Here is a 26,652-nt window from a genome sequence, read left to right as displayed (position 1 = left end):
ATCTGTGTGGTCCTTAACCATATGTCCGATGCCATATAACCATAAATAAAATGTGTTGAGTGTGTCAGTAAATAAAACACTTCCTTTCCTTTCTTTCCATCCCATAGATAAGACAGACATACCATGGCTTTTGACAAACCAGTCATGGTGCACTGGCTGGAAGAAGTAACAGCCCCAAGAGTCCACACATTAGGTGAGCACTTTACCATTGTGTCACGTCTAGGCCCTTCCTTTAAGTATTATATGTACATACTCACGGTAAAAAGAGAAACATTATGAAGACAAATTAACACCTTCTAGTTTGATAAAATAAAATTAGTGGCACCCAATATGCAAACTTTTAAAGTATATTACGGTAAATTACTTTCTTTTGTTGTTATAAAATTAGAAGTGTGTGAAAAAAAAGAACAAGATACGTACATGTGTTTGCTTAACACCACCTGCAAACGTTTGATGCTTAGCTGCAGTAAAGAATATTCTAAAACAGTTTCGCTATTCTTGAAAATGCATGACAATTTGTTTTAGCAAAATGAAATAATTGACCTACCAAACTGGTTTCCAGTGGATTCCAGCAGAGATAGCTGCATTGCCTGGAATGTTTCACATTGTGCACTGCAAACAATCGAACAATAAATAAGGCACAAACATACTTCTAATATAATGGATTATCTTAAATGAACATGGCACTGATAAAATGATCTGATTTCTACAGATTGCTAGATGTTAGGGAGTGTGGATTCATAAACCAATAAATGAAAGTAAAAAATAAAATAAAATCAAACATGTTTTTTTTTTATATAAGAGACAAGTGTGTGAAAAAAATAACAAGATATGCAAAACTCTGAAGTGTAGCTGCAGCAGGCAATATTCTAAAACAAGTATGCAAAACTCTGAAGTGTAGCTGCAGCAGGCAATATTCTAAAACAAGATATGCAAAACTCTGAAGTGTAGCTGCAGCAGGCAATATTCTAAAACAAGTTATGCAAAACTCTGAAGTGTAGCTGCAGCAGGCAATATTCTAAAACAAGTTATGCAAAACTCTGAAGTGTAGCTGCAGCAGGCAATATTCTAAAACAAGATATGCAAAACTCTGAAGTGTAGCTGCAGCAGGCAATATTCTAAAACAAGTTATGCAAAACTCTGAAGTGTAGCTGCAGCAGGCAATATTCTAAAACAAGATATGCAAAACTCTGAAGTGTAGCTGCAGCAGGCAATATTCTAAAACAAGTTATGCAAAACTCTGAAGTGTAGCTGCAGCAGGCAATATTCTAAAACAAGATATGCAAAACTCTGAAGTGTAGCTGCAGCAGGCAATATTCTAAAACAAGTTTGCTATTCAAATGGTTCACAGTTATGCACTAACACCAAATAATAATTAAGTAAGGCAGAAACACTCCTAATATAAAAGATTTTTTTTGACTGAACGTAACACTGACACAACTGTTATGGGTTTTACAGAGTATCAATAGAAAATATTTTTAAATCAATCTTGTTTTTTTCTGTGATTGACAGATTTTTAAGTGAGTTTGGAGCATATGCCCAAAACATTTGTGCTTGAACCTTTATTGGGTGTAAGCATGTGTCACACTGTTGTTTGAATGAATCATGTTTATACCATGGCATTAAATGGATATCAAACAATGCATTGTACATACGGTACGAAATAAAAATAATCTAACTATTAGCAAGATTCCTCCTTTAAAGAGATACTACTTCAAAATTCAAGCTTTAAACAAAGATTAATCGAAAGAACGTTCTAAAGTTAAAACATTAAGGTGGTGATTGAACAATTTACATTTTTATATTAAGTATGTGTGTGTGTGTGTGTGTCGTGTGTGCATGCATGTGTGTGTGTTGTGTGTTTGCATGCATGTGTGTGTGTTGTGTGTATTTGTGTGTATGTGTCTGTTGTGGGTATGTGTGTGTTGTGTGTGTGCGTGTGCATGTGCGTGTGTTGTGTGTGTGTGTGTGTGTTGTGTGTGTGTGCATGTGCGTGTGCATGTGTGTGTGTTTGTTTGTATACATGTTAATGAAGGTGTGAATGTTTGGTAAGAAACCACAAACTCACTAAATTCTTTGCCAATAAGTTCACTGCGAGGACTACCAATATTATTGAAACTGAAAAGGCAAACAACACACAAAATTACAATTCCACCAGAAACACAGGCTTAAAGTGGAAAAACACTATGACAATGCATCTAATGAGAAAAATTGATGTGGCACAAATTGCATATCACATCCCAACTGAAGTAATCAAGAGCAAAACAAATTGTTTGAAAGTGAAAAATAATGAATAATATACAAGTATTCGTCATACAAACTAAACTATTATTATAAATGGTTCTCTTAAATATTGTATCCAATTCTGATGAATGAGAATTATTAGCAGTAGTGATAAGTCTAAGATGATGTAATATTTTTGACCTAATCAGATTCCAAAAACCAAGATCACACAACAGACATCAAGACACAAGTTCACTTAGCATCTTGTCAGATCTTTTCTTTATTTGGGCATGAGACTGAACATAAATGCATGTCAGGTCATTTCCTGTGACCAATCAAGCATTATTTAGTTGTTTGGTTCTCAGACACATTCATTCCAGTAATACCAAAAAATCCAGTCACTCAACATTATCTCAGCTCAAGCTATCTCGAGGATATGATTGAATGAATGAATGAATGAATGAATGAATGAATGAATGAATGGTTTAATGACACCCCAGCAGAACAATAGAGATCAGCTATTAGGTGTCAAACAAATGTAAATACATCAATATGATTATTTCTATTGAAAATAAATGAATGAATGAATGAATGAAATGGTTTAACGACAGCCCAGCACAACAATAGAGATCGGCTATTGGGTGTCAAAGAAAGGTAAGTACATCAATATGATTATTTCTAATGAAAATAAATGAATTAATGAATGAATGAACGAACGAATGAATAAATGGTTTAACGACACCGCAACAGAACAATAGCGCTCGGCTATTGGGTGTCAAACAAACGTAAATACATCAATATGATTATTTCTATTGAAAATAAATGAATGAATGAATGAATGAATAAATGGTTTAACGACACCCCACCAAAAAAATATAGATCGGCTATTAGGTGTCAAACAAACATAAATACATCAATATGATTATTTCTATTGAAAATAAAAATTGTATAATTACTTTACCTTGTGAGTACAACTCTTCCATTTGTTTGACCAACGGCCAACAGATGTTTTGGTTCTAGGTGGGGACACCAAGCTACAGACTAAAATAAACAAGTTGATATTAAAATACATGTACCGGTATATGTTTTATGTAAATATTTTTTTTTTTAAATATTCACCAAGCTGGAAACATCTGCCTATTTACACAATTATTAAAGTTTGTTTTCATTACACCACAAATAACTGTCCATTTATTTGTAAAATATTCAGAAATGAGCATAATGTTCACCATTTCCACAACAAAATACAAATGCACTAAGGTGCTGAGATCAAAATAGTTAATAATTATACTAATTTAGGGAATTGTTTTTATTTATACTTTCAGGAATGTAAAGCTGTTTCCAGCTGGAGTTAAAATGAAAATGACAAGTTATTTGAAATAATCACTGTTCCTTGAACAATGTGGAATGTTTTAATTTAAAAATTTACAGATGTATTCTTTCATATATATTGAATCTCTGAATGACATCGACATTGATACTGCAACAAGAATAAATTTCCCCTTTATTAATGTTAACAGTAGTTTGTTATGGTTTAATTAAAAGTTAAAAGTTTGTTTTGATTAATAACCTCTAGAACACACAGATTTATTAATCATTAGCTATTGGATATCAAACAGTTAATAATTCTGACATAATTATTAGTCTTAGAGGAAGCCCACTACTCTTTTCCATTAGCTGCAAGGGATCTTTTATATGCACTTTCCCACAGACATGACAGCAAATACCATAACCTATCATGGGACACTGGTTGGGAAAGGAAAAATACCAATCAGAAAATGGGTCCACCTAGCAAGTTCAATCCAACAACCAAAGCACCTGAGGCAAGCACTCTACCTACTGAGCTAGATTCCTCCAACACCACTCATTGTTTAATACTTACCTTAACAAAATGGATGTCGGAGTTTGTAGCCACATTAACAGCATATGTTTCATCCGAGATCTTAATGGCTGAAAAATTTAATAAATTGTATTATTTTTAAAAAGCATTAATTATGAGAGTACTGCTAGAGCAATACATGTCCCCTACCGAACCCAACAATGTTTTTTATCTCCTAAATTACACTTTGTGAAAAGTGGGTAAATCACCATGAAAGATAAACTTGATCAGTAACAGTACATGATAAAGAAATATAAAAAATTTCATCTCAATATCTTCATGGCATTGTAAAACAAAAGACCGAAAAACAAATGTTTTACATATCCTAAGTTCAAGGGCCATAACTCCATCAAAAATTGGAAAATCGCCATGAATGTCAAACCTGATCTGTAACAGTACATTACAAAGCTATATAGTAAATTTCAGGTCAATATATATAGGCCTTCTGAAACACAAATCTGGAAAACACATTTTCACATCTCTTAAGTTCAAGGGCCATAACTCCATCAAAAATGGGTAATCTCCATCAGTCAGACTTGATCTGTAACAGTACATGATAAAGCTATACAAAAACTTTCAGCTCAATATCTCAAGGCATTCTAAAAAAAAACATCCGGAAAACTCTATGTGGGACAGGCGGATGGACGGACAGAAATGAAATCCATAGTCCCCTCCAATTAGACCAGTAGGGAACTAAAAATACTGAAAACATTTAATTATCAGTTTAAAACAACTGATTGGTTATTAACTAATATCAGTAATAATCAAAACAAAAGACAAAATAAAAATAAATTGTTGTTTTTTTTGGTGGGGAGGTCAGAATGACCTAATTCATAAATTTGTTTCTCCATGTGCTAAGGAAGCTTCAAACAAAACTTGCTTGAATTTGGTCAAGTAGTTTTGGAGAAGATGTTGAAGAAATCAGTTTTAATGCATTTCTCTATACAACTATAGTAAACTATGGATGAAAACGGATTGAAATAGATCACTCAAGCCTTTGGCTCAGGTGACCTAATAAATGGGGGTAGGGGGGTGGGGGTGGGGGGGGGGTGTAGGGTGTTCTATACCTTTTCCACTTTGGAATGAATTTATCTCTGCCTGTTGAATCACTTGATATAATTCAATAGTTGTTCCATATCTTATGAAGTGGTGCTCATCTGTTGGAGACCAAAGTATGTCAAACCGGACGCTACTCATTCTGCTTCAGATTGACTCCAATGAACCTTAAAAAAATGTATTTCCATTACAATCATGCAAAATATATTGAAGGAAACAAGTATAATTCAAACAATTAGCTATATATACAGACTTGCCCAACATTGCAAAGAAATATAAACTAGCGTAAACATAGCAAGTAATTTATAGTATGAACAAAAACAACTTAGTCAAATTAATGTTTTTAGGGATTTGTAAAGTTTTGCAGACCCTAATTTAGAATTGAAAAAGTAGAAGTGATGTTTTGCCAGTCACTCTGTTCTAATCGTAACATTTTGAAATAAAATTCTACTTCCGGTAATAAAATTGATGCAAAACAGTTGCATTAATTAATTAAAAATGTGTTATTATTAAGTACCGAAATGAATGTGGTCAAGGATTAACAATGCTTGACTGGTCACAGCACACAGTGTAACATGTCACTTTGGAAAACAATACACAATGTCATGTATATAGCCCGGTTTACGGGTCTATCTGAAGAATGTCAACATTAGACTTCAATCTCTTCACAACAGAAACTGACATGAGTATTAACATTTGTTGGTTGATTTTGATAATAAACTGAACAAGGTAAAACATTATTTCATTTTTAAAATTTGTATATTACAGTGTGTGTGCACATAAACCATTTCCTGTTAATAGGCTGATTCAGTCAAGGATACAGTCTGGTGCCAAAGTAAAAACTCTGTCCAACATATGGCGACAGGTTGCCAAGTGAGTTATGACACTAAACAAGTTGGGGTCTTGACATCTCTTGTGCAATTTCGTTTTTGAAATCTGATTAGGTTCAGAATATTACGGTGACATTGACTTCTTAATACTGATAAAATCTCAGTGACTTGTGCTGATATTCGGTAAAAAATGGCTCATTTTGCAAGCAAGATTATATTTTGTATTTGAATTTTTACTGGTCTGAACTTTATTATCAATAAAAATGTTGCCGAACTGTAACGAAAAACCTCACAAATGAATGAGAAGCAGACGACAACTAATCTGATGTGGTCTGCACAAACCGTGCACGACAAAACAAACAAAACGGTGTTTAAAGCATAACACTGTTAGGGAGGATGACCATACATTATTTAGTTCATTGTGTCATTGTATGTTGATCATGATGTAACTTGTATCATACAAGTTACATCATGATCAACATGCAATGACACAGTGAACGAAATGCAATGATGCATGGCTAAACCATAACAGCAAAACCAAAATTCATAACAAAATAATAACTATAAATATATATATATATACATTTACAAGGAGAATACTCAGATTCCATTAATTAAAAACAACATTAGAAAAGCTACAATTCTAAACATTTGACTCCTTTAGGACTGGTCTTCTACTTCATATTTTCTAACACGTGTAGCGTAGTGTAATATTTAGAAACCAGTGTAATTTGTTGTTAAAATACTGAATAAACTGATCGTACGGACACATATTTTTCAAATTAAAATTGTGAACTAATATTCTTGTCAAACTTTTCACAGTTGGAATTTTTTAGCCAGATAGTAATTTTATTGCAAATTAAATTAAAAATAACACTGTAATGATAAACTGAGCTGAACAAAAAGAAGAAGAAGAAAAAAGAAAGAAAGAAAACATGGTCCACACTTCCAAAATAACAAAACCTCCGTTCTGGTTTCTGGTTCGCATTTTAATGTTATATACTTTCCGGTTAACAGGTTAATGTTTTTATTAGAAACGATTTAACGAATGCATAAATTTTGTAGTTTACTTGTTTGTTTGAATAATATTTGATGCCATCATAGCATAATGTCTTCATCCGACAAGAAATCTTTTCGGAATGTTACACAGATGTTGTCAGAGAGTAACCAGGTATAAAATGTTGGAAGTGTGTACCTATTTTCGTTAGGACTACATTACCGGTTTTTAGACCGGCCTCGGTGTAGATACGATAACGTAGCGCTGACATCGACACGGTCTTCTGTTCAGCGCTACGAGATGAGGCATATACCCCATGTGCAGCAAAAACAAACTTCAGTGTTGTGTAAAAAAAAACATCCATACTTTGTTGGAAACACTCGATATCTTGACATATATTAAATTAATTGTTGTTGCAAATATAATTAATACAATGCTGCGAATGCAGATTAACATTTATCAAGACTAAAAGCGTTCTTCGGACACCATGACAGATAATACAAGAATCTCGTGAGAATGTGAAATATCCATACATGAAAATATATAATCTACTAGAGTAATTTTTGTTTTATGATATATTTGACGAAATGTATTTCTTTATTTCTTTTATCTTTTAAAACGGTCACCCAAAATATGCCAAAAACCTGGTTTTTGGCATATTTACAATCAAAAAACCTTTTCGCAATCAAAAAACCTCACAAAAACCATAATTATGCCAAAATCGTATCCAACAAGGGTTTTTTATATACTTTATTGACAGTTTATCAATATTATATGATTTACAATTTACATGAAGCACAAATATTGTTGTCGGACCTAAACATATGCATACGTCCGTTTCCGCCTTGTTTATAAAATGCGGTTTTTGGCTTTACAATATTTACAATAAAAAAAAACATTTCCCAATCAAAAAACCTCACAAAAGCGGGACAGAACAGATTTTAGAGTTTATGAAGCTCCAATCATAATTAACACGTGTGTTTCGAACAATAGCTATTGCTTTAGTGACGTTTTTATTATTGTAAATATTGTAAAGCGGGTTTTTAAATATACCAAAAATTTTTTATTTATCTTTTAAAACTTAAACTTAATAGTTTGTCTAAAATTATGAAAAATAAAAACATACCGACATTTAAACTGCATTGTCTGCTGTCAGAACTTTTTTGACAGAGGTCAAGGTAAGTAGACCAGTTTTTATTTTAATGTGGCAAAGCATTGTAATAATATAGAATTTTTTTTTTGAATGACGTCACTTTACATCTCTATATGTACAAGAACAATAAACTGGGTAAATGACGTTTCTGTTTTAAGAACCCTATTAGTAATCGCAAAATATTCCTCATGAGCTCGTCTCGGACAGTATATCAGAGGACAATATTTCAAAATCTGGCTTTTACCTAGGTAACCAATAGTTCGGTTATGTGAATTATATTTGCGTAACCTGAGGGTTACCTCAAAATTACGTTGAAATTATATTTTAAATACATAGTTTTTAACTGAAACGTAAAGTTAAAACAAATACAAAAGAAAACATTTTAGGAAAAAAATATTCTTTAATGCTTGCTAAAGTTAACAATATTATAAAAGAACTGAATATCGGCTCCATGCAGTACTAAAACAAAATACAGGGGCGTAGCCTGAAATTTTCTTAGCATTACGCATACCAAAGGCGTGCCCGAGCTGGGATATTCGGGGGGCCTCCCCCTGTGAAAAGTTTGAAACAGGATGCCTATACATACAATCTGAGCTTTTTCTGAGGCTTTTTTTTTTTTTTTTTTTTTTTTTTTTTCCCCCCGAGTCAATTTTAAGAGGATATTTTATAGAACAATTACAGACAGCCTCGACCTATTCCCGGATTTTGTTTTTGCATTACGCACATGCGTACTGTGCGTAATGCCTTTGAAATATATACATAATCATTTGGAGGGAGTCCGTTTTGCGGTGGCTATGCTACTTTCACTTTATCGATGGTACTTCTATACTACAGTGACATTCCAAATGTTTGGGTTTTTTAAAGCTCATTATGCGATGTTAGTATTTTTCAATTTTTGTGACACTTTTGGATTCCTGTTTACATAAAATTATAGGCAATCCAATATTATGTCTACATAATATATTCCTTTAGAGATAAAATAGCAGCAGATAATTTAGCTGTCCCCAGCGGTCTGAGCACATTTCTTTAAAACTTTTGGCTTGACTCTATACTGAACATTTCCTTTAGACTGGTTGCAAATTACAACTGTTGAAATATAACGTTGTTTACAGATTTGCTGCACATCAAGTATCTAAAATTCAGCCTTTAGAAAACATTTGTCGAAATACTAGTAGTATGTCTGCGTGAATAAACGTCCTGTAATCGTGAAGTTTGCAAGTTTTAATTTCTGAACGTTTACAGGTCATGACGTAACCAGTTTGCGGTTCGCGTAAATTTAAGTTTGCGTAACCGACACGCGAACAGAACGGCGGTTTGCGTGAAATATTGTGCCCTGGTATATGGTTTTAAAATACCAACAGTTTATAAATAGTTTTATGTATGTAAAAACATATTACTTGACGCAGTTTCTGTGGTGCTCTGAAGAAAATAGCGGAGAAAACTACTTACAACCAACATGGTAGTCAAGGGATATAAGAATAGCCAGACGATATTGTACATTGCAAATTTTAAGGGCTTACCAATACATAAGACATCTTTATGGCGCCTGGTATGTGTCAGTCGTGAAGAAACTTAAATATGTATACAACTACAGCTTTATTTGAACGAAACATGCGATAATATTGGTGGGAAACGTGCCGCTGTGATCTGTGGCGGCACTGCTATGAAGAAATGATATCCATATCCTGTAACGGTAACTGAGATGTAGGTGGTGTCATGGTTATAAGGCTGGTAGGTACTTGGTTCGCAGCCTGCTACCGGCTCTCACCCAGAGCGAATTGTAATGATTCAATGGGTAGGTGTAAGACCACTACACCCTCTTTTCTCTCCCTAACAACAAACACAATGGAACCCACTGTCCTGGACAGATAGCTAAGGTGTGTGCCCAGGGCAACATGCTTGAACCTTAATTGGATATAACTACAAAAATAAGTTGAAATGAAACTGAATTAAAAAAAAAACCCTGTTTTTTTGTCATGCACATGTACACAAAAAAACAAAAAACAGGACACAATATTTCAATCCCTTGGTAACTGATTGTTCCTGAATGCTGGTAAACTGAGTACTCTGCCATTTGACTGCTAAAAATAAGTTTGTGACTGTCAATTTGACAAATGTTACATGACAAATTTGTACTGGACATTATCCGTGACCGACCACTTATTTCCAGGCTTGTACTATTAGTTTCTATCCTTGACGTAATTGTTGCACAGCCCCTGCTGGAGTACGCTTAACTAAAACATCTCTGTTTTTAACTTTTATTGCTTCCAGGATATGAATAACATGCTGGAGAATCTGACAAAGCTCAAGTCACTTTCAGAAGACGACAAGACAGAGGCGGCTATGTTGAGATCGAGAATTGATGAACAGGGACAGCTGATCATGATCTTGAAGCAGCGTGCCGACGATTCACATTCTCGTATGAAGACTGTCGACAGAATTAACAAACAGCTCACTGAATTTAGAGAACAAGCAACTGAACAGCTGGAGCAAGAAATAAGAAAATTTAATATTCTCGACCAGCGGTTTTATGACCTTGCCTCGAACCATGAAGAAATGATAAAGTTCAAGGACGAGTATAAAAGAGTAAATAAGGAGCTAAGAGAAGAGAATGCCCGACTGCGTGATGAAAATGCTAAGTTGTTTTCTAAAGCCCTTCAGGAAAAAGATCAGCAAATTAACAACCTGGAGAGAAAGTGTTCTGCAATTAAAGAACAATATACGGGTCTGGAACAACGTACCAGGTAAGATTAGGTATATATCAAGGTTTAAGCTAAACCCCAAACAATTATTTGGAATTTTGGTTGAAAATTTGTAGGCAAATTCAGTTTCATTCAGCCACATAAAATAAAACAAAATTAATGCACTATATTTTGACATTATAAAATACTTATTTCAATAACTCTTTCTATTTAACAATGTTATACAATTGCTGTTAAATTACATGTACTGTGTATACAAAAATCTGTTTTGGTGCAGGGAATGTGCAGGCATCGAATTAAGTCGAGAATGGTCGTTCAGGTTACCATGAGGTTACCACATGTAAGAAAAGTTGAGAACAGTGTTTCATTTTCTCAACAAAAACTTCAAAGTTAACAGTAGTTTCGTTTTTGAATGTAAACCAGGCAATGCATTCCGGACTTCCGCGTTTCATTTTCTCTTAAGGAATTGCATCAATGTTTGCGCGCACTTGTGCAATTGCAAGCAATTATAGTCATTCCGTTTTTAAGCAGCGTCCATTAGATGAATTTACTTCCATGTTTCGTTTTTCTTGTACGAAATTGCACTAATGTTCATGTGCACTTGAGCAATTGCAAGCAATTTTCAGCAATCCACATTTAATCAGCGCCCACTAGATAAATTTACTTCCGGATTTTGTTTCTCGTACTGATGTTTGCACGTACCGATACAATTTCAGAACATCCGTGTTTTACATGTAATACATTAAGAACAGTGATAAGATAAAGAATGAATCATAAATACATGTATACTACAATAAGTATCTGGCACACATGTAAGGACGTTAAAAGTAGTAGTACTTAATTATTAATAATAGGAATTCAGTTCTGTAGGTTACCAGGCTATATTTTGTGGTAACCTGTAAATGGGTTACCAGACACAATGCTTATTTCAGTGCCTGAATGTGTTCCTCAAAGTTCGTGAACATGTTCCCATTCTCAAGTCCCACATTACACGTCCCTCACATGGTGGTGTGATGTGAACGTTCTCAACCATTTGTGAATGCAGTTTTTAATAAGTCTTGGAGTGCTGACATCATACGTCACATCATAAAATATATTAAAAACAAAGAAATAAATTTTATTTCACCATATAATTATAGTCCTGTGGTATTATATTTCAACACATGTTGTAAAACCAGATTTGATACGAGCTTTGATAAAAATTTATGATTGTGTTTTTCAATTTTTCTGGCACATATCCAACTCAATTTGCTACATATTTTGCTGATTGAAACACAGAAATATGTAAATGTCAGTGACAAAATCACCCAAAGTGTACCAAATGAATTCTATGTAACAAATTAAGGTATTCCTATTGACAACAATGCTGTTGAGTACAAACTCGTCCAAGGTGGTCCGAATTAACCATGTACATGCACAGACAGTGTAAGTAGTATTTAGATGGTTCATCTCTCACAGAGTTAATTACACAATAAATAAAAAGGAAATAAGTAGACAACCAAAACAGCAGTAGATCAATAGTAACATGCTATTTTCTGATTAGCTTTTTGGTGATTTCATAATCAAATATATTCACAAAATTCCATTTTACTTCTTATTTTGCCATTTGGTGAATGGCGGCTTAAACCTTGATGTGGACATGTAGGATTTTAGCTGGATGTCAAAAATTAATAGCAGTTTGGTGAATTTGATTAGAAAATATGTAGCCAAATTCAAGTAATATTTAGCTAAACAAAATTATTTTCAAAAATAGCTATCTTATATACATACAAAGACACAATAATGTTTTTGTGAATTGGTAATGATATAAATTTGCCAAATTTAACTTTGTCACATTTGGCAATTTGTTGAACGACAGCTCAGTTAAACCCTGCACATGTACATCATTATGATCAATAAACATTGATGTTAGGCTGACAAACTGTATTAAAATTATTTGTGTTTGGCAGACATCTTCAGCAAGAGTTACGGGAAAGAGAAGAGGGTCACAGAACCAGTATGCAAAAACTGACAGACCAGCACCAATCAGAATTGAAATCATTACAGCACAAGTTAAATGATTCTGAAGAACGGTTGAAAAGTATTTATATTATGTTATTTTTTGTTTGTTTATAAAATCAGTATACTTATCACACCATAAAATCAGTATGCATTTATTATTAATATTATTGTTTAGATTTGTTTTTTAAAGAAAGAAAGAAAAACTATATAGTAATAATAAAGCATTTTATTTTGTTTTTGTTTTTTACTATTTCTATTGTGCAACATGACATGCAGTTTAATAGCTGGAAGTGTGATATTTCACTATTTTTATATTTATTTGTGACAAATAACAAATTAATGAATACTGTACACATAATGTTTTGAAAAATAACTCAGGAATATTGAAATTGTAATTTCCTTGCTTGTAGTGTAAACAAATTTACATTTAGTATGATTAGATTCCTGTTTTTTCACATCGTAACAATTTGTTTTGAAATCGGTCAATCTACAAAATTTGGTAAGTTGTCTGTTGGCAACTAAATGCGGCTGTCAGAGACAGATGAGTTGCACAAAGGCAGCATACTAGTTGGTGCATTCGCCATGCATAATGTTAAACCCCCCACTTTTTTTACCAGTAAAATAAAATTATTTGGTTGTAATTTTTTTAAACATTTGTTAATAAATAATTTTAGCTGGAAGCCATTATTATGCAACTTTGAGATTGCACCTTTAAGTCTGTGATGTTCATTTCAAAACATTAAGATATTAATTAATTAACATATTGCATACATATGTTTGTTTATTTATTAATACATTGTATTTATTTTCATGAATACTGTAAATCAGGAAATGTTAGCGAGCATAAAATGTTAGTGAATTTAGCGAGACCATACAAGATGCTAAGATTTTATGACGTTAAATTTAAAGAGACATACAATAGACTGTTCCAAAGTATGTTTGTGTGATTGTTTTGTCTGTGATTAACTGAAGACACAACAATGGTCACATACTATTGATTAAACCACAAGAATAGCAAAACAACAATAGTTAGTTGACATGTATCTTTCTACTGAATTCAAGATGTCTGTAAGCTGCATGACATCAAGATTTGTCAAAATCATTATTTCAGCTGATCCTAAAACTTGAGCTTATTTGTTTTTTAATTTTTGATATGACGACCTCACTAAAGTTCTATGTCACTAATATGTCACTTATTCGGATTTCGCTAAATTTTAAGATTGCTAATATTTTATGATTTACAGTACATGCCATATGTTTTTATACATGTAGTTGTAAGCCAGGACCAAGCTGAATAAACTACACTTTGTTTTAGGTGTGACTCACAAGTTACAGATGCTGACCAACAGTAACGAAAATACTGTCACAGAGTCCAGTAGTAAAATCGCCATTCTCACCAAAGAAAGGGATGAGTTGCTTGACCTTGTCATGCAGAGAGGCAAAATCATCACGGTTTGTAATAACCAACAGTCTGCCTTTAATAGTGTTCAACTGTTTATCCTGCAAACACTGGCATACATTGGCACGATATGATAACTTGATAAAGCTCTATATTTGTGGTCACTAACCAAAAATATAGGTCACGTGACATTTTCCGACTATTCCTGTACCAGGGATAGCTCTGGATCAGAAGAAAATCCCCCAAATTATATATTAAACTTTCAAATGTTATAAAAACCCAGTTATTTTGTAACAAAATATCAATTAATACTTGAAATACTTTCGCCAAATTAAAATAAAATTTGCCAGGTGTTTTCAAAATTGGCGAATTTGACGAGTGCCAGAGCTATGCCTGCTGTAGGATTGCAGGATAAATAAAATAACTGGTTGTTGCCTCAAGATATCGGCTTTATCCTACTCGGGTTGAATGGCAAATGTTCCTCGGCAGAGCCTAGCAGCATTCACCATTCTAACCGTCGTAGGATAAAGCCGATATCATAAGGCAGTAACTAGTTATTCTCTATTTATCCTATAATGTACCCATGATATCCATGTCATAAAACCATGTGATAATTTATTGTATTAACCCGGTTAATAATGGTATGCATATTTGCAGGGTCTCTAGGTAATGTGTTGCTGTGGATGAGTCATTTGTTTACAAACAAACAAGACCTGTATACCTGAGCATAACGTTTTCAAACATTTAGTTAAAATATGTGACATCAAACTAATTTATACTAATCGTTATGACGTCATATTACCGATGGCGGCGACTTTAGTACTGTGATTTACTTAAAATCAAATTAAAATGTTATTTTTGAAGTGATATAGGATAAATAGAATTCGCTACTCATGTTTTTTAATATGTAACATATCAACCTCGTCTAGCTAATCGGTATTTGTCTCCGCAGAGCCTTGACAAATACTGATTAACATAGACTCAGTTGATATTTGCCATATTAAAAAATACTCATGACGAATCCTCTATATATTATACATACAAAGTATCTTTTTAGTAATATAAATAATAGGTTGGTAATAAAATAAGCTAAACTGTTAATAATACTAAAAGAACTCCTATTTTCAACATACAGGGCAAAATATCATGTACTACATAAAATGTCTTTTTACTTGTGTCAGATGTATTAATGAACTGATGCAAAGTAAAAGTAAGATGTAATTTCTGTCAAGTTATAAAATTTAATATTCTAATCTTGCTTCTCGTCAATAACATGGGGCGGGATCTATCTAGCTCAGTCAGTAGATCAAGCGCTCGCCTTAGGTACTTTGGTCGTGGGATCGATCCTCCTGTGTGGACCCATTCTCTGATTGGTTTCCCCCCATCCTAACCATACCCAATGTCTGGTTTATCAAAGACCATGGTATGGTTTCTTTTCTAAGATTGTGTCAAAATCTGTGACATCCAATAGCTGATAAATATTAAATCAATGTGCACTAGTAGTATAATTAAACATTCTTTATAAATAATGTAATATTTGTTAAGAAGCAAAATACCAAACTTTACAGAGCAGTGCTTCACAACTGGCATACCAAAGGTCTGCGAGAAAATAAATATAAAATATAAATTTTTCTTATCTAATACCCCAGAGATATGGTCGAAATTGTATGTGACCATTAATTAAATTTTATTGTTTTTACAATATATGGAATCTTTAAGAATAAACTGCTATTTATATGCCTATGTTGATTTTTATTTTAATATCCATACATGTATACAGAGAGAGATTGTGTGAAATAAATATTGCAGAAAGAACAAACTGAAAACAAGAAGCTGCAGAAGAAAGTTGAAGAGATGGAAAAGGCGGTCAGAAATATGGAAGATAAATTTGAGTAAGTTGTAATGAGTATAACGATTGTCCAGGATTTGTTTCTTGTTATCTACTTGTATAAACTGTAGCTTGCAACCCAAGCAGTCATACTGGTTGCTACAGTGTGGTGTTAGATTAACAAAGTGGAATTGCATGAAAATTATTGAGTTGATATTGAACCAGGACATTTAGTACAATTAGACCAGACCCGTAGGATGGATTTTCAAAGTGGGAGGGCTAATTTTTATGGTTGTTCTATCGTCAGGTTTCCATATTAGCATTATAAGACATTTTAAAGTCCCGAAATAAAAACTGGCGAAAAAAGTGGGGTGGGGGTGGGGGGGGGGGGCTGATCCCCCCTATCCCCCCCAGCTCCTACGGGCCTGTAAACTGATGAATAAAATGAGCTCACAGTTATGCATTATATATAAATATCTTTCTTTCTTTCCTTTTTGTTTTTCAGAAGAGAAGCTGCTTCTGTAAACTCCAACCTTCAAGTTCGCAAGTTGAAAGATGATTTATATACAACAAATAATAGATATGATGAAATGATTAAGGTATATTTTTCAGTTAAATGTTGTGTGCAAGTTGAAAAATTATTTGTATGCAACAAATCGTGAATATAATGAAATTATTAGGTTATTTTTCAGTTACTCATTTACTTGTCATTAACTTGCATAAAATTATATCAGACCCTAATCTAGACAGCGAAATGAGACTTTTTTTCTGCAAAACTTCGGCTGAAGTTGCTGAGTTATTAAAAGAAGTAATTTCAAAAACAAAATCACCCGACAATTGTCAAAACACCAACTTGTTTAGTGTCCTAGCTCAGTTAAAGGTCCTATGTCAAAGTTGAAACTACAATAATTGGTTATTTTCTCATTTATTTGTAATAGGTAACTACAAGTTAACTCTATAATAATAATTAATAAAAAGTCTGGTTCTGGGCGACAAGAGAGGCTTCCTGAATAATGTGTGGCTAAATATAGCATGACCACCATCTTTGTTTGTTTGTCAGTTGACTGCAAAGAGTTATGGGTAAATGTAAGTGGGTTGAATGTGTACACATCAAACAGTGATGCTAAAAAAACCCCAAAAATTCTACTTGTAAATGGAATTATTTGGTTGTAATTTTGTATAGGCATATAGCTGAAGGTATAAACTTTGTTTCAAAGTAAAAATTAATAAATATTTTTGGTGGAATGAATGAATGAATGTTTAACGACACCTCAGCATGAAAAATACATCGGCTATTGGGTGTCAAACTGTGGTAATGGAACCACCATTATTGTAACTGACATAGCACCTTTAACACCTTGTCAGTCTGTTGTTTTATTTTGGTGCAAGACTGTTCAAAACATGTCGCACTGTTTGCAGTGACCAGTCAGTGTTGTTTTGTTCTTGGCCGATATGCCAGACAATACTATGACATATTAATTATCAGGCACTGTCACTCTTTTAATAATTCGGAACCTTTCTGCATAAACACAGAAGATGACGAAACATGCAATGTATCAATAAATGTTCACTTCGCCTATTTTGTATTAAAATTCTCTTTGTCCTAGAAAGGGAGAAGTCACCTTTCCTTCTTTTTCAATTCTAGATTAGGGCCTGATTATATGTGATGAAATAGTTTTGTAATAATTATAAGCAGACTTACTCTTTTATTCAAGCTGAAATATGTTTACCTGGTGTTTGTGGTTATACCACTTGTGGGGTTTTTGATGTTTAACAAATTATTTTTGACTTGAATGGAAGTTTGCCATACATAATGTCGTTTAAATTGCATTATTTATTATTTGCTACAAAGGATTTTTTTCTTCCAGAGGTATTTATATATGTATTCTGCACAGCATGATTGCAATTATCTCACATTTAAAAGTGTTGTAATTTCACAACACATTGTATATAAAAGTTATGTGCCAAATTTACATGTAATAACAAAATTTATGAAATTTCCATTATAGTTGTCATACTTATCTGAGATATTAATTGTTCACATTTCACCAATTTAATATAGCACTCACAGTATATTGTATACAAATTATTTAAAAGTAACCCTGTATCAAATTGAAAGTTTTTACCATCAATATAGAACATAATAAACTGGGCTTATTAAAAATGTCAGTGTTCTGCATTACATACTGCTATTCAGCATTAAACAGTAGGATGGTTTTTCTTGAGTCACTCAATGTATAATCATTACACACTGGTATTTGTAAAACATTAATACATGTATACTTCATATTTATTCTGTTTATTTGCACATAAAGTGTAGATGTTTGTATATGAATCCTGCCATTATAATAGAACACACCCCCCCCCCCCCCCCAATGCATACTAATTATATTTAGTATGCAGGCACTAATACCATGTATTAAAATGTCATGAGACAGCTGCACAGTACACCATGCACTTTCAAGTTGGCAAGATAGTGTCTAAAATGATGTGTGTATATATAAAACAAAGTAGGGAGGAGGAGCTATCTCGGCTGATATATTAAAGAAAGCTGGAAGGGGAAGCTAACTCAGATGAGGAATTAAAGGAAACATGTCACGAGACCATATTATAGCTCATTTTAAAAGCAAAATGATATAAAAATAATATACAAATAAGTTTATAACAATAAAATATGCGTAGTTAACTTAAAATGACGAAATTACGCCAATCAGTATCAAAGTACGATTTATGCATATTTATTCATGAGCGTTCGCAAAAAAAGGGAAGTGACGTCAGAGCCGCTGTACTCTTCCACTGTTGTTAACTGTTTATATATGGAGTAAGGGGCTTACGATCTTTTTAGTCCAACAGTGCCGTACTGCGCGGCCTTTGGGTGTAAAAATAAACAGTTTAAACGATCGGGATTGTCTTTTTACAGTTTTCCAAAGGATTATATCCAAAGAAAGACGCGTGTATTTTATCGCAAAACAAAAGATTGGACACCAACACCGCATAGTACTTTGGTGTCAGCCGAATGCCGAGGTGTACATTGTACATATTTGGCTCAGCATGATGTATTTATATATGTTAAAACAAAAATGTAATTTTTGTTGAAAAAAACTAGATTTTTCATGTTAGGGCTGTAGGCCTACATAACAAAATCTGTATTTACCTCCGAAGAAGGAAACGTCAATAAGTAATTAAATATGGCATATACAAACATGGGATTTGGCATGAGGATATATCTCAGTACGATGTTTAAAAAAAAAAAATCTTCGGGTGGAGTACGTCACAAAAACGTTCCTCATCGCCCGAAGCCCCAAAGTAACACGAAGTTCAATACAAAATAAACCACTACTGTCGGTGTCGAAATAACTATTATGTTTCATCCACGGGCTGACTTGAGAATCGGAGTGTTGTTTTAGTTAATTGGTCCTTTCTTTCCGTGGCCTGCACAAGTGATTCCTGATTGGCAGGTTTATATTGCAGGGTATCGACCAGGTAAGTGATTACCACTGTTTAGACATACGTACAAAATACATGCCAGTTTTTTAAGATCACAGGGTATTGTGGCGTAACCTGTCGCGACTATAGTACAATGTTAATGGACATTATCAGCCGCCCTGCTTCATTACTGTAAATAATGCTGTAAAACCCTTGATTAAGTAGACTTTCCCATCTAAAATTACAAAACTGACCAATTATGTAGTACCAAAGAAAAGAAAATTATCACATGGGTATCGTGCGTGGTTGTTTTTACTCTAACACACCCTACCAATAGGCGTAATAATATGCTGCTTTTTTTTTAAGAGAGAAAAATACTATAACCCCATTTTGTTCTATTGATGCAAATTGAAATATATTTAGTTAAAAAGTTGATTATACTCTCAAGTCATTTATGTTGTTTTACAAGTCAGGTTAATGAAAGTGAAGCGTCTTGTCGTAAATTAGAGCGTTTGTTTACACTGTGCATACAGATTTCATTAAAAATGCAATATTTTCTATTAAAAAAAAAAAAAAAAAAAAAAAAAAAAGTTTGTCCTACATTTATATTTTTCACATATTTAAATACATCATATCGAGGTGTATCTTTATGCTAAATATGAACAGTATATACCTCGGCATTGACATCCGGGTTTTGGTTTTGTCTCCGGGTTACTTTCGGGCTCCGGAATGTAAATTGGTCGACCGGTCTGGTCTGGCACCATCGGTTTCTCTACCCTCCGACTCACTATCCGTTTTTTCTTCAGTATCACTGTTGTAAGTAAATGTGTGTCTTTCTTCATTTACTAACAGCTCTAATTGATACGGTAAAACGTTTTGCGAACAAACACTCATTGTTTTGGTAAGCTGTGCAAGTCTTAGATTCTTTATGAGTGGTATGGACTAATCCTTTTAAGTGTACGGCTTCAGATCAAGCAACGTGTCTCTGACGTCACGGACCTCGTGATTGCCCTGCTCATTAAAGATTGGCAATTTCCGCTAAGAGCTCGTATCTGGGGGGGTTTTATGAAGATATTTAAAATATTTTTTTTTTTTTTTTTTTTTTTTTTTTTAGGTGATTCCATTTATAATTAATTGTACATTGTTGGTGCCAAATATAGGTCACGTGACATGTTTCCTTTAAAGAATGCAGAGAGGGGAGCTATCTCAAGTGATGTATTACAGAAAGCAGAAAAGGGGAGCCATCTCAGATAATGTGTAAAAGAAAGGAACAGGGAGCTATCTCATGTGATATATTAGAGAAAACAGATAGGAGATGGCGACTATCTTCGATGACATAAATAAAGCAGAAGTGATGATGTAACGTAGCCAAATCATAGATCTTCTGTTGATGCCCCTTTATTGACTGAAGCATTGAGTCATATCTTATTCCATACAAAGGCCATGTTTATAGAAAAGTGTATGTAAAAGATGTGACAAGGCGATAAGGTGGCAACATTGAAAAATCTCTCCAGGTGAAAATTTACAACTCAGATATTTTAAGACTCCCAATAGCCACTGATTGACATTGTGCTGAGCATTCATTAAACAAATTTCACATCAAACCAGTTTAAATTAGTGTGAATTTAGGTGCATGTACATATAAATGTATAAATTCTATTACCATTTAAAAAATTAATTATAATATTCAAGCTTTTAAAATGGTTGTTACAAGTACAATGTATATACTAGATAATAATGTATTATTTTTAAAAAACCCCAAAAAAATCCCACCAGACAATGATTAGTACAGTATTTTAACTCATTCTACTCTCACACAAATTCAGACAGCAATACTGTGAAATTAATTAGGACAAATAATTTGATACACTTTATTTTTAGGAATTTGAGGCTTTCAAGAAACATTCCAATGGACTGCTGCAGAAAGAGAAGGAGCTTAATGAACGGTTGCGCCATCTAGCTGGATGAAAACGAACATGCCACTGTTAAAGGGCCTTAATTCTATTATCATCAGTTGTGATATACATCTAGACATTATCAATGTTTGGAGCATTGCTTTAAATCATTAATATAAATTGCTATGTATTATACTACTGCTAAAGTATTCCATTTTTGTCAGTCCAGTTTATAGCAGGGAACAATATTTAGAAATTTTACATAACCAGAAGTTGGTTCATGTGATTGTTACCTACTAGGTAACTGATTGTTCAATTAAGTGAATTATATTTGTGTAACCTAATCAATTATTTCAAACATGCATTCAGATTTGTTGTATTCTGAAGTTTGTAACTTTTAATTTGAGAATGTATAATGGTTCACCACTAAATGATTGGAAGTTCACATAAATATAAATTTGCATAACTGACGCAAAAACAGAACGATGGTTTGCATGATATTTTTCACTCTGTTGAAGGGTCTTGCCTTGCCAGTGTTGTTAAAAAATGCCAGTAATATCACTGAGGTGTATCTTTTGCCGAAAACCCCCAGGTTGAACACAGTTCATTTGGTTTAGGTGAAATCAATATATTTGTAATACAGTAGACACAATTACAGAAGATGCTAGCCAATGATTGGATGTTGGGATGTATGGACCAGTCCATTGTTTAAGGGGGAGGGAAATACACAAATGTTGAGTATTTATGGAAAGAGAAAGCACTTAAAGTTTTCTTCCTTTATTATTATTTGTTACATAATAAAGTAAGGTTGTGCCCAGACCACATTTATTGCCAGACAGAAGCAGTGGCAAAGGCAATCTTTGGCCAAAAAGTTGATTTTGTATATATTTTAAATCACACCAAAGATACAGTCCTTGTGATTTAAATATATTGACCAGCCTTAAATGAATTACTCAGGGCTATAGATTACATCAAAGTCAAGGTGATAAATGCTGTGCCCAAAATAATCACACTCTAACATGCTGACCTCAGAACATTGCACTTTAAAATAATCACACTCTAACATGCTGACCTCAGAACATTGCACTTTAAAATAATCACACTCTAACATGCTGACCTCAGAACATTGCACTTTAAAACCACTAAAATTTAAGATATAATTAGATTAAAATAACTTGAAATACATTTTTAAATAGCTAGTACAATTCTGTAATGCCAGATGTTAATAACATTACTGTACCAAAAAACCTTGGTTTGCTCAGAACAGACCACAAACCTTCATGTGACAAATTGATGAGATCTAAAGTTCTATCACTGATAGAATAATAGTGCATGTGTGTGTGGTTGTGTATGTGTATCGGTGTCTACATTTAGTAAAATAAGTATACAATATCTGCTGTAGATAATCCTTATAAAATGTGTATTTTGGTTTTCTGTCTTAGGTGCCTTATAAATGCATTTCTGTGATAATTTGAACAAGCTTGTACCACTTTGTTTACATAGCATAGTTCTTAAGCTGCTGACTATAGTTTTTAATGAGGTGTAAAATGCCTTTGCCTATCACGTTTTTTTTACCATTTACTTACAACTTTTTGCTTGAATTATCAGTTTGACAAGTCCAATGTTTTAATGGTTCATCCTCATATGTAGTCATTAAAACATATTTTGTACCAAACAGAAAAGATATGTATTTCTTAAACTAGGACCTGTCAGTTTAAGTAGATGACTTAATACCATCCATATTATTGAGATGTTTCAAACTGTTTTATGTTTGAAATATTTGAACAGTTCATTTTCAAAATGCGAAAGATGCCATTTTCCACATTTTGGAGTTAGCAGTGATGATATACTGATAGTAGTACAATGAAACCCCTTTAAACAGACCACCAGTAAATTGGAATTCCAACAAAACAAAACATTTTTTACAGTAAATATGAGTACAGAACTGATCGTCTCTAAACCGTATACTCCTTTAGACTGGAATTTGTACTTGGTCCGGTTTAGAGGAGTATCACTGTACAACTTAACAATACGACAATAAAGTTTACGGCAAAATGTGATGTATGCCCATTGAACAGGATATTAAAACTGTGCTTCGTATGATAAACTCTGTCATGTTGCAACAAAACCTAATATTCCATAAAATGACATGGATATATTGTGCTTTGGAAATGAACTCTTCATTATGTCGGGAGATGTGTCTTCTTGTAGTTGTTGCTAGGAGCAAATCAGATGGTTATTACTTCCGCAAATATAATTTTATTAGTGCTCCATTGATGTTACTGTTTTTTATATTGTTTATACAACTTGCCAAAACCTTTGTACAGTATCAGGGGCATAGCCAGAAAAATGTTAGCATTACCGAGTGGGGGGATTCGGGGAGCCTCTCCCCCGTGAACATTTTGAAACTCGGGACGCCTGTAGATGCATTCTGAGCCTTTTCTGCGGCCTTTGTTTTCTATCTTTTTTCGAGTCAATTTTAAGAGGATATTTTATAGAACAGTTACAGACAGCCTCAACCTATCCCCGGATTTTTTGGTACAACGCACATGCATACTGTGCGTAATGAGCACTATGCCTTTGAGTATGATAGTGGTTTTACATGATTATTTGTAGAAAGATACCAGTATATAATCTTTTACTGAACTTTTCCAAACATGTCTGTGTAAAGGTAATAAAGTCATGTAAATATAATATGATAATGCATCAGATAAAAAAAAAAAAAACCCTTAATTATTGTAAACCTTTTTTCTGATACACTATTCCTACATTTCCCCCACAAATGATTGAAAGCCCAATTCCTACATTTCCCCCACAAATGATTGAAAGCCCAATTCCTACATTTTCCCCACAAATGATTGAAAGCCCAATTTGTTACATTTTTTTTGTACTGCATATTTTTTAAAAATAAAAAACAATACAGATCAGTTTGTGTTTATTACGTTAAATATGAGTTACGAGTTGAAACAATCAATTGAATAAATGTTTCTACCAAAGAGATGAAGAACCATTTCTGTATGTTTTACCTTGGAATATATATATCTTAAATAAGTTTACTGGTGTTTATTTTTTTGACATGTTAATGTGTAATATACTACAATTACAATATGTATTGTAACAATCCATTTGGAGTAACAATCTATTTGGAGTTACATATTGGTGTAGCCATGACAAAACAATTTACTAATTTATATGCTTATGTATATCATATAATATATTTAAATATCTGACATGCTAGTATTATCTTCCAAATACTCAAGACAAATTGTAGCATGTTCTATTGCTATTTTATCATATTTATGAACAGCAAATACTGCCAAAAATATTTTTTAATTTTTGAAAACATATTTTAAAAACTTATGCAAAGGCAGAATAATAGGCTAATGTCCTTATTATGGTCATCACCAGAATACCAAAACTTTGTTATTTTTGCATAAAAGTCTGTTCAACAATTGCATAAGTCTCTAGGAGAGGGGAATCATGAGACGTTTTATTAAATCTTGTGGGAGAGGGGAGGTGTGTGTGTATGCCAAGAATTGCATAGTATTTTGTAAAACGTGTCATTTTAATTCTTAAATCAAATACAGGCAGTAATGGTTAATGTTTCTCTTACAGGTGTGTTTTTTTTAGTGTGTAATTATTAATACACAAAGTAATAAATAAATAAGAAAAACAAAACCCCAGTAATGTTATATTATGTTACAAGTTACATCATGGTGACAGTGAAAGGAGGAAAAGGTGTGTGGTAAGAGTTACATTATTTTTAGAGTTAGGGGTGATCTTAGGCCAAACCAAATAAATTTCTGGTCACCATGGTAATTTTATTTTATTTCCCACGGTGTAATGTCTATTTTTGCCAAGCTTTTCTTGCTATGATGTAAAACTGCATTTGGAGCCAAAATTACATCACACATGAACTAGGACGTGCATTCTGATTTCAATTTAAATATGTGCCTTATTTACAATATCAAATATACCCACCTTTTCTCTGCAATCCATGCTAAAAAAAAAAAATTAACCTGCATTGAGGCATTAATTCTGGAACTTTGGTCTGATCAGAAACTACTTTTTTTTAGTTTTGGTCTTATCATTACAAAATATAATATGAAGGAGGGTGTACAATGTGGATCAGATTTTGCATTTTGTTGAACGGGCCTTAACTGGGATGAGAGTCGGGGAAATTGCATTTGGTTACAGCTCTGTAGTCCGAAGGTTCAGTGGTTTGAAGATTCAACACTAACCCTAACACTAGGTTCAGTAGTCAGAAGGTTCAGTAGTCCAAAGGTTTATAGACCTTACCCCGGACTATTGAACCTTCGGACCATTGATCCTTCAGACTATAGAGCGGTCCCCATTGTATTTTACTATTCTTTAAAAGATATTTAAAGGTGCAGTCACTGCAGTGTCACATTTAATTTTGGAAATGGGGAGTGCTACATTATAATGGTACTTGAAACAAATTGGTATTTTTATAATTAAAATAATCAGAAACGGTTAAAATAACCTGGACTATGTTTTCACATTCTTTAAAGAAGCAATAGGAAATATAATATTATCATTGTATAGTGATTTTCTCTGACTCTAGAATAAATATATGATTATTACTGTTATTCTTGTTTTAATATTCAGACTTGAAACTACATGTATTAATATTATCGTACCATAATAACTAAAGTTGTCATACAAAGATCAGTATTTTTCAATATATTCTGTAATTGTTTGTTAATAAACATACACAAAATGTGGGATAGCTTTAAAAGTCTAGATATGTGTATTCTAATTATTAATGTCACAATGATAGGATTCAATTATTGGTTGTTGGGTTTTTTACCAAATATTTCTGTGATAATTGATGATTCCAAAAATTGAAGTAATACATCTTATGTATTTTTAATAAATGTATATCCTATTTTATTAATAGGTCTGTGATCAGTTTATGTACATTTTAAAATGGAGCAAGAATTTATAAATTTATTTATGTATGTTTATTCTCTTTCCGTCCATGTTATATTTTGTTTAACTTATACTTATTGAAACTATTTTTGAGTTATTAAATATTTTGACAGTAATTGTGTTTGGCAGTTTTTTTGTTAACAGTGATAAAGCTAAAATGTTTGGTATATATTTAATACTGGAGAGGAATAATTGCTAATCACACCTCAGCACATTTATAAACTGCAGCCATTTTAGGAAAGTTATCGTCAGCTCGCCTTGATTTTGCTGGAAACAAGGTTTCATCAATTCCCACCCTCACTCCATTCGG

At 33.1% G+C, this 26,652-nt stretch overlaps 2 protein-coding genes across 2 annotated transcripts in view; one reads left to right on the top strand and one right to left on the bottom strand.

Annotated features, from left to right (window-relative positions):
* LOC121380872 (GATOR complex protein MIOS-like) overlaps positions 1-6,659 on the bottom strand; it is a 36,247-nt gene extending 29,588 nt beyond the window's left edge. Inside the window, exons 1-6 of the mRNA XM_041509877.1 lie at positions 6,572-6,659; positions 5,170-5,325; positions 4,106-4,173; positions 3,185-3,264; positions 2,069-2,118; positions 548-612 (exon numbers count right to left, since the gene is read on the bottom strand). Coding sequence (XP_041365811.1) covers positions 548-612; positions 2,069-2,118; positions 3,185-3,264; positions 4,106-4,173; positions 5,170-5,299 — 393 coding nt within the window. The 5' untranslated portion in view covers positions 5,300-5,325; positions 6,572-6,659. The remainder of the gene's footprint in view (positions 1-547; positions 613-2,068; positions 2,119-3,184; positions 3,265-4,105; positions 4,174-5,169; positions 5,326-6,571) is intronic.
* A 352-nt stretch (positions 6,660-7,011) lies between these two features.
* LOC121381270 (coiled-coil domain-containing protein 89-like) lies at positions 7,012-26,458 on the top strand. Its single transcript, XM_041510512.1, has 7 exons — positions 7,012-7,159; positions 10,410-10,882; positions 12,790-12,920; positions 14,157-14,293; positions 16,050-16,132; positions 16,574-16,667; positions 21,376-26,458. Exons 1-7 carry the CDS (start codon positions 7,097-7,099, stop codon positions 21,460-21,462), a joined length of 1,068 nt encoding a protein of 355 aa, XP_041366446.1. The 5' UTR covers positions 7,012-7,096; the 3' UTR covers positions 21,463-26,458.
* Positions 26,459-26,652: the final 194 nt, after the last annotated feature.

Source organism: Gigantopelta aegis, chromosome 9 (genome assembly GCF_016097555.1).
Source record: "Gigantopelta aegis isolate Gae_Host chromosome 9, Gae_host_genome, whole genome shotgun sequence".
Classification (NCBI taxonomy): Eukaryota; Metazoa; Mollusca; class Gastropoda; order Neomphalida; family Peltospiridae; genus Gigantopelta; species Gigantopelta aegis.
Note: the sequence above shows the minus strand (reverse complement) of the source record. Positions and strands in the feature narration are given on the sequence as shown.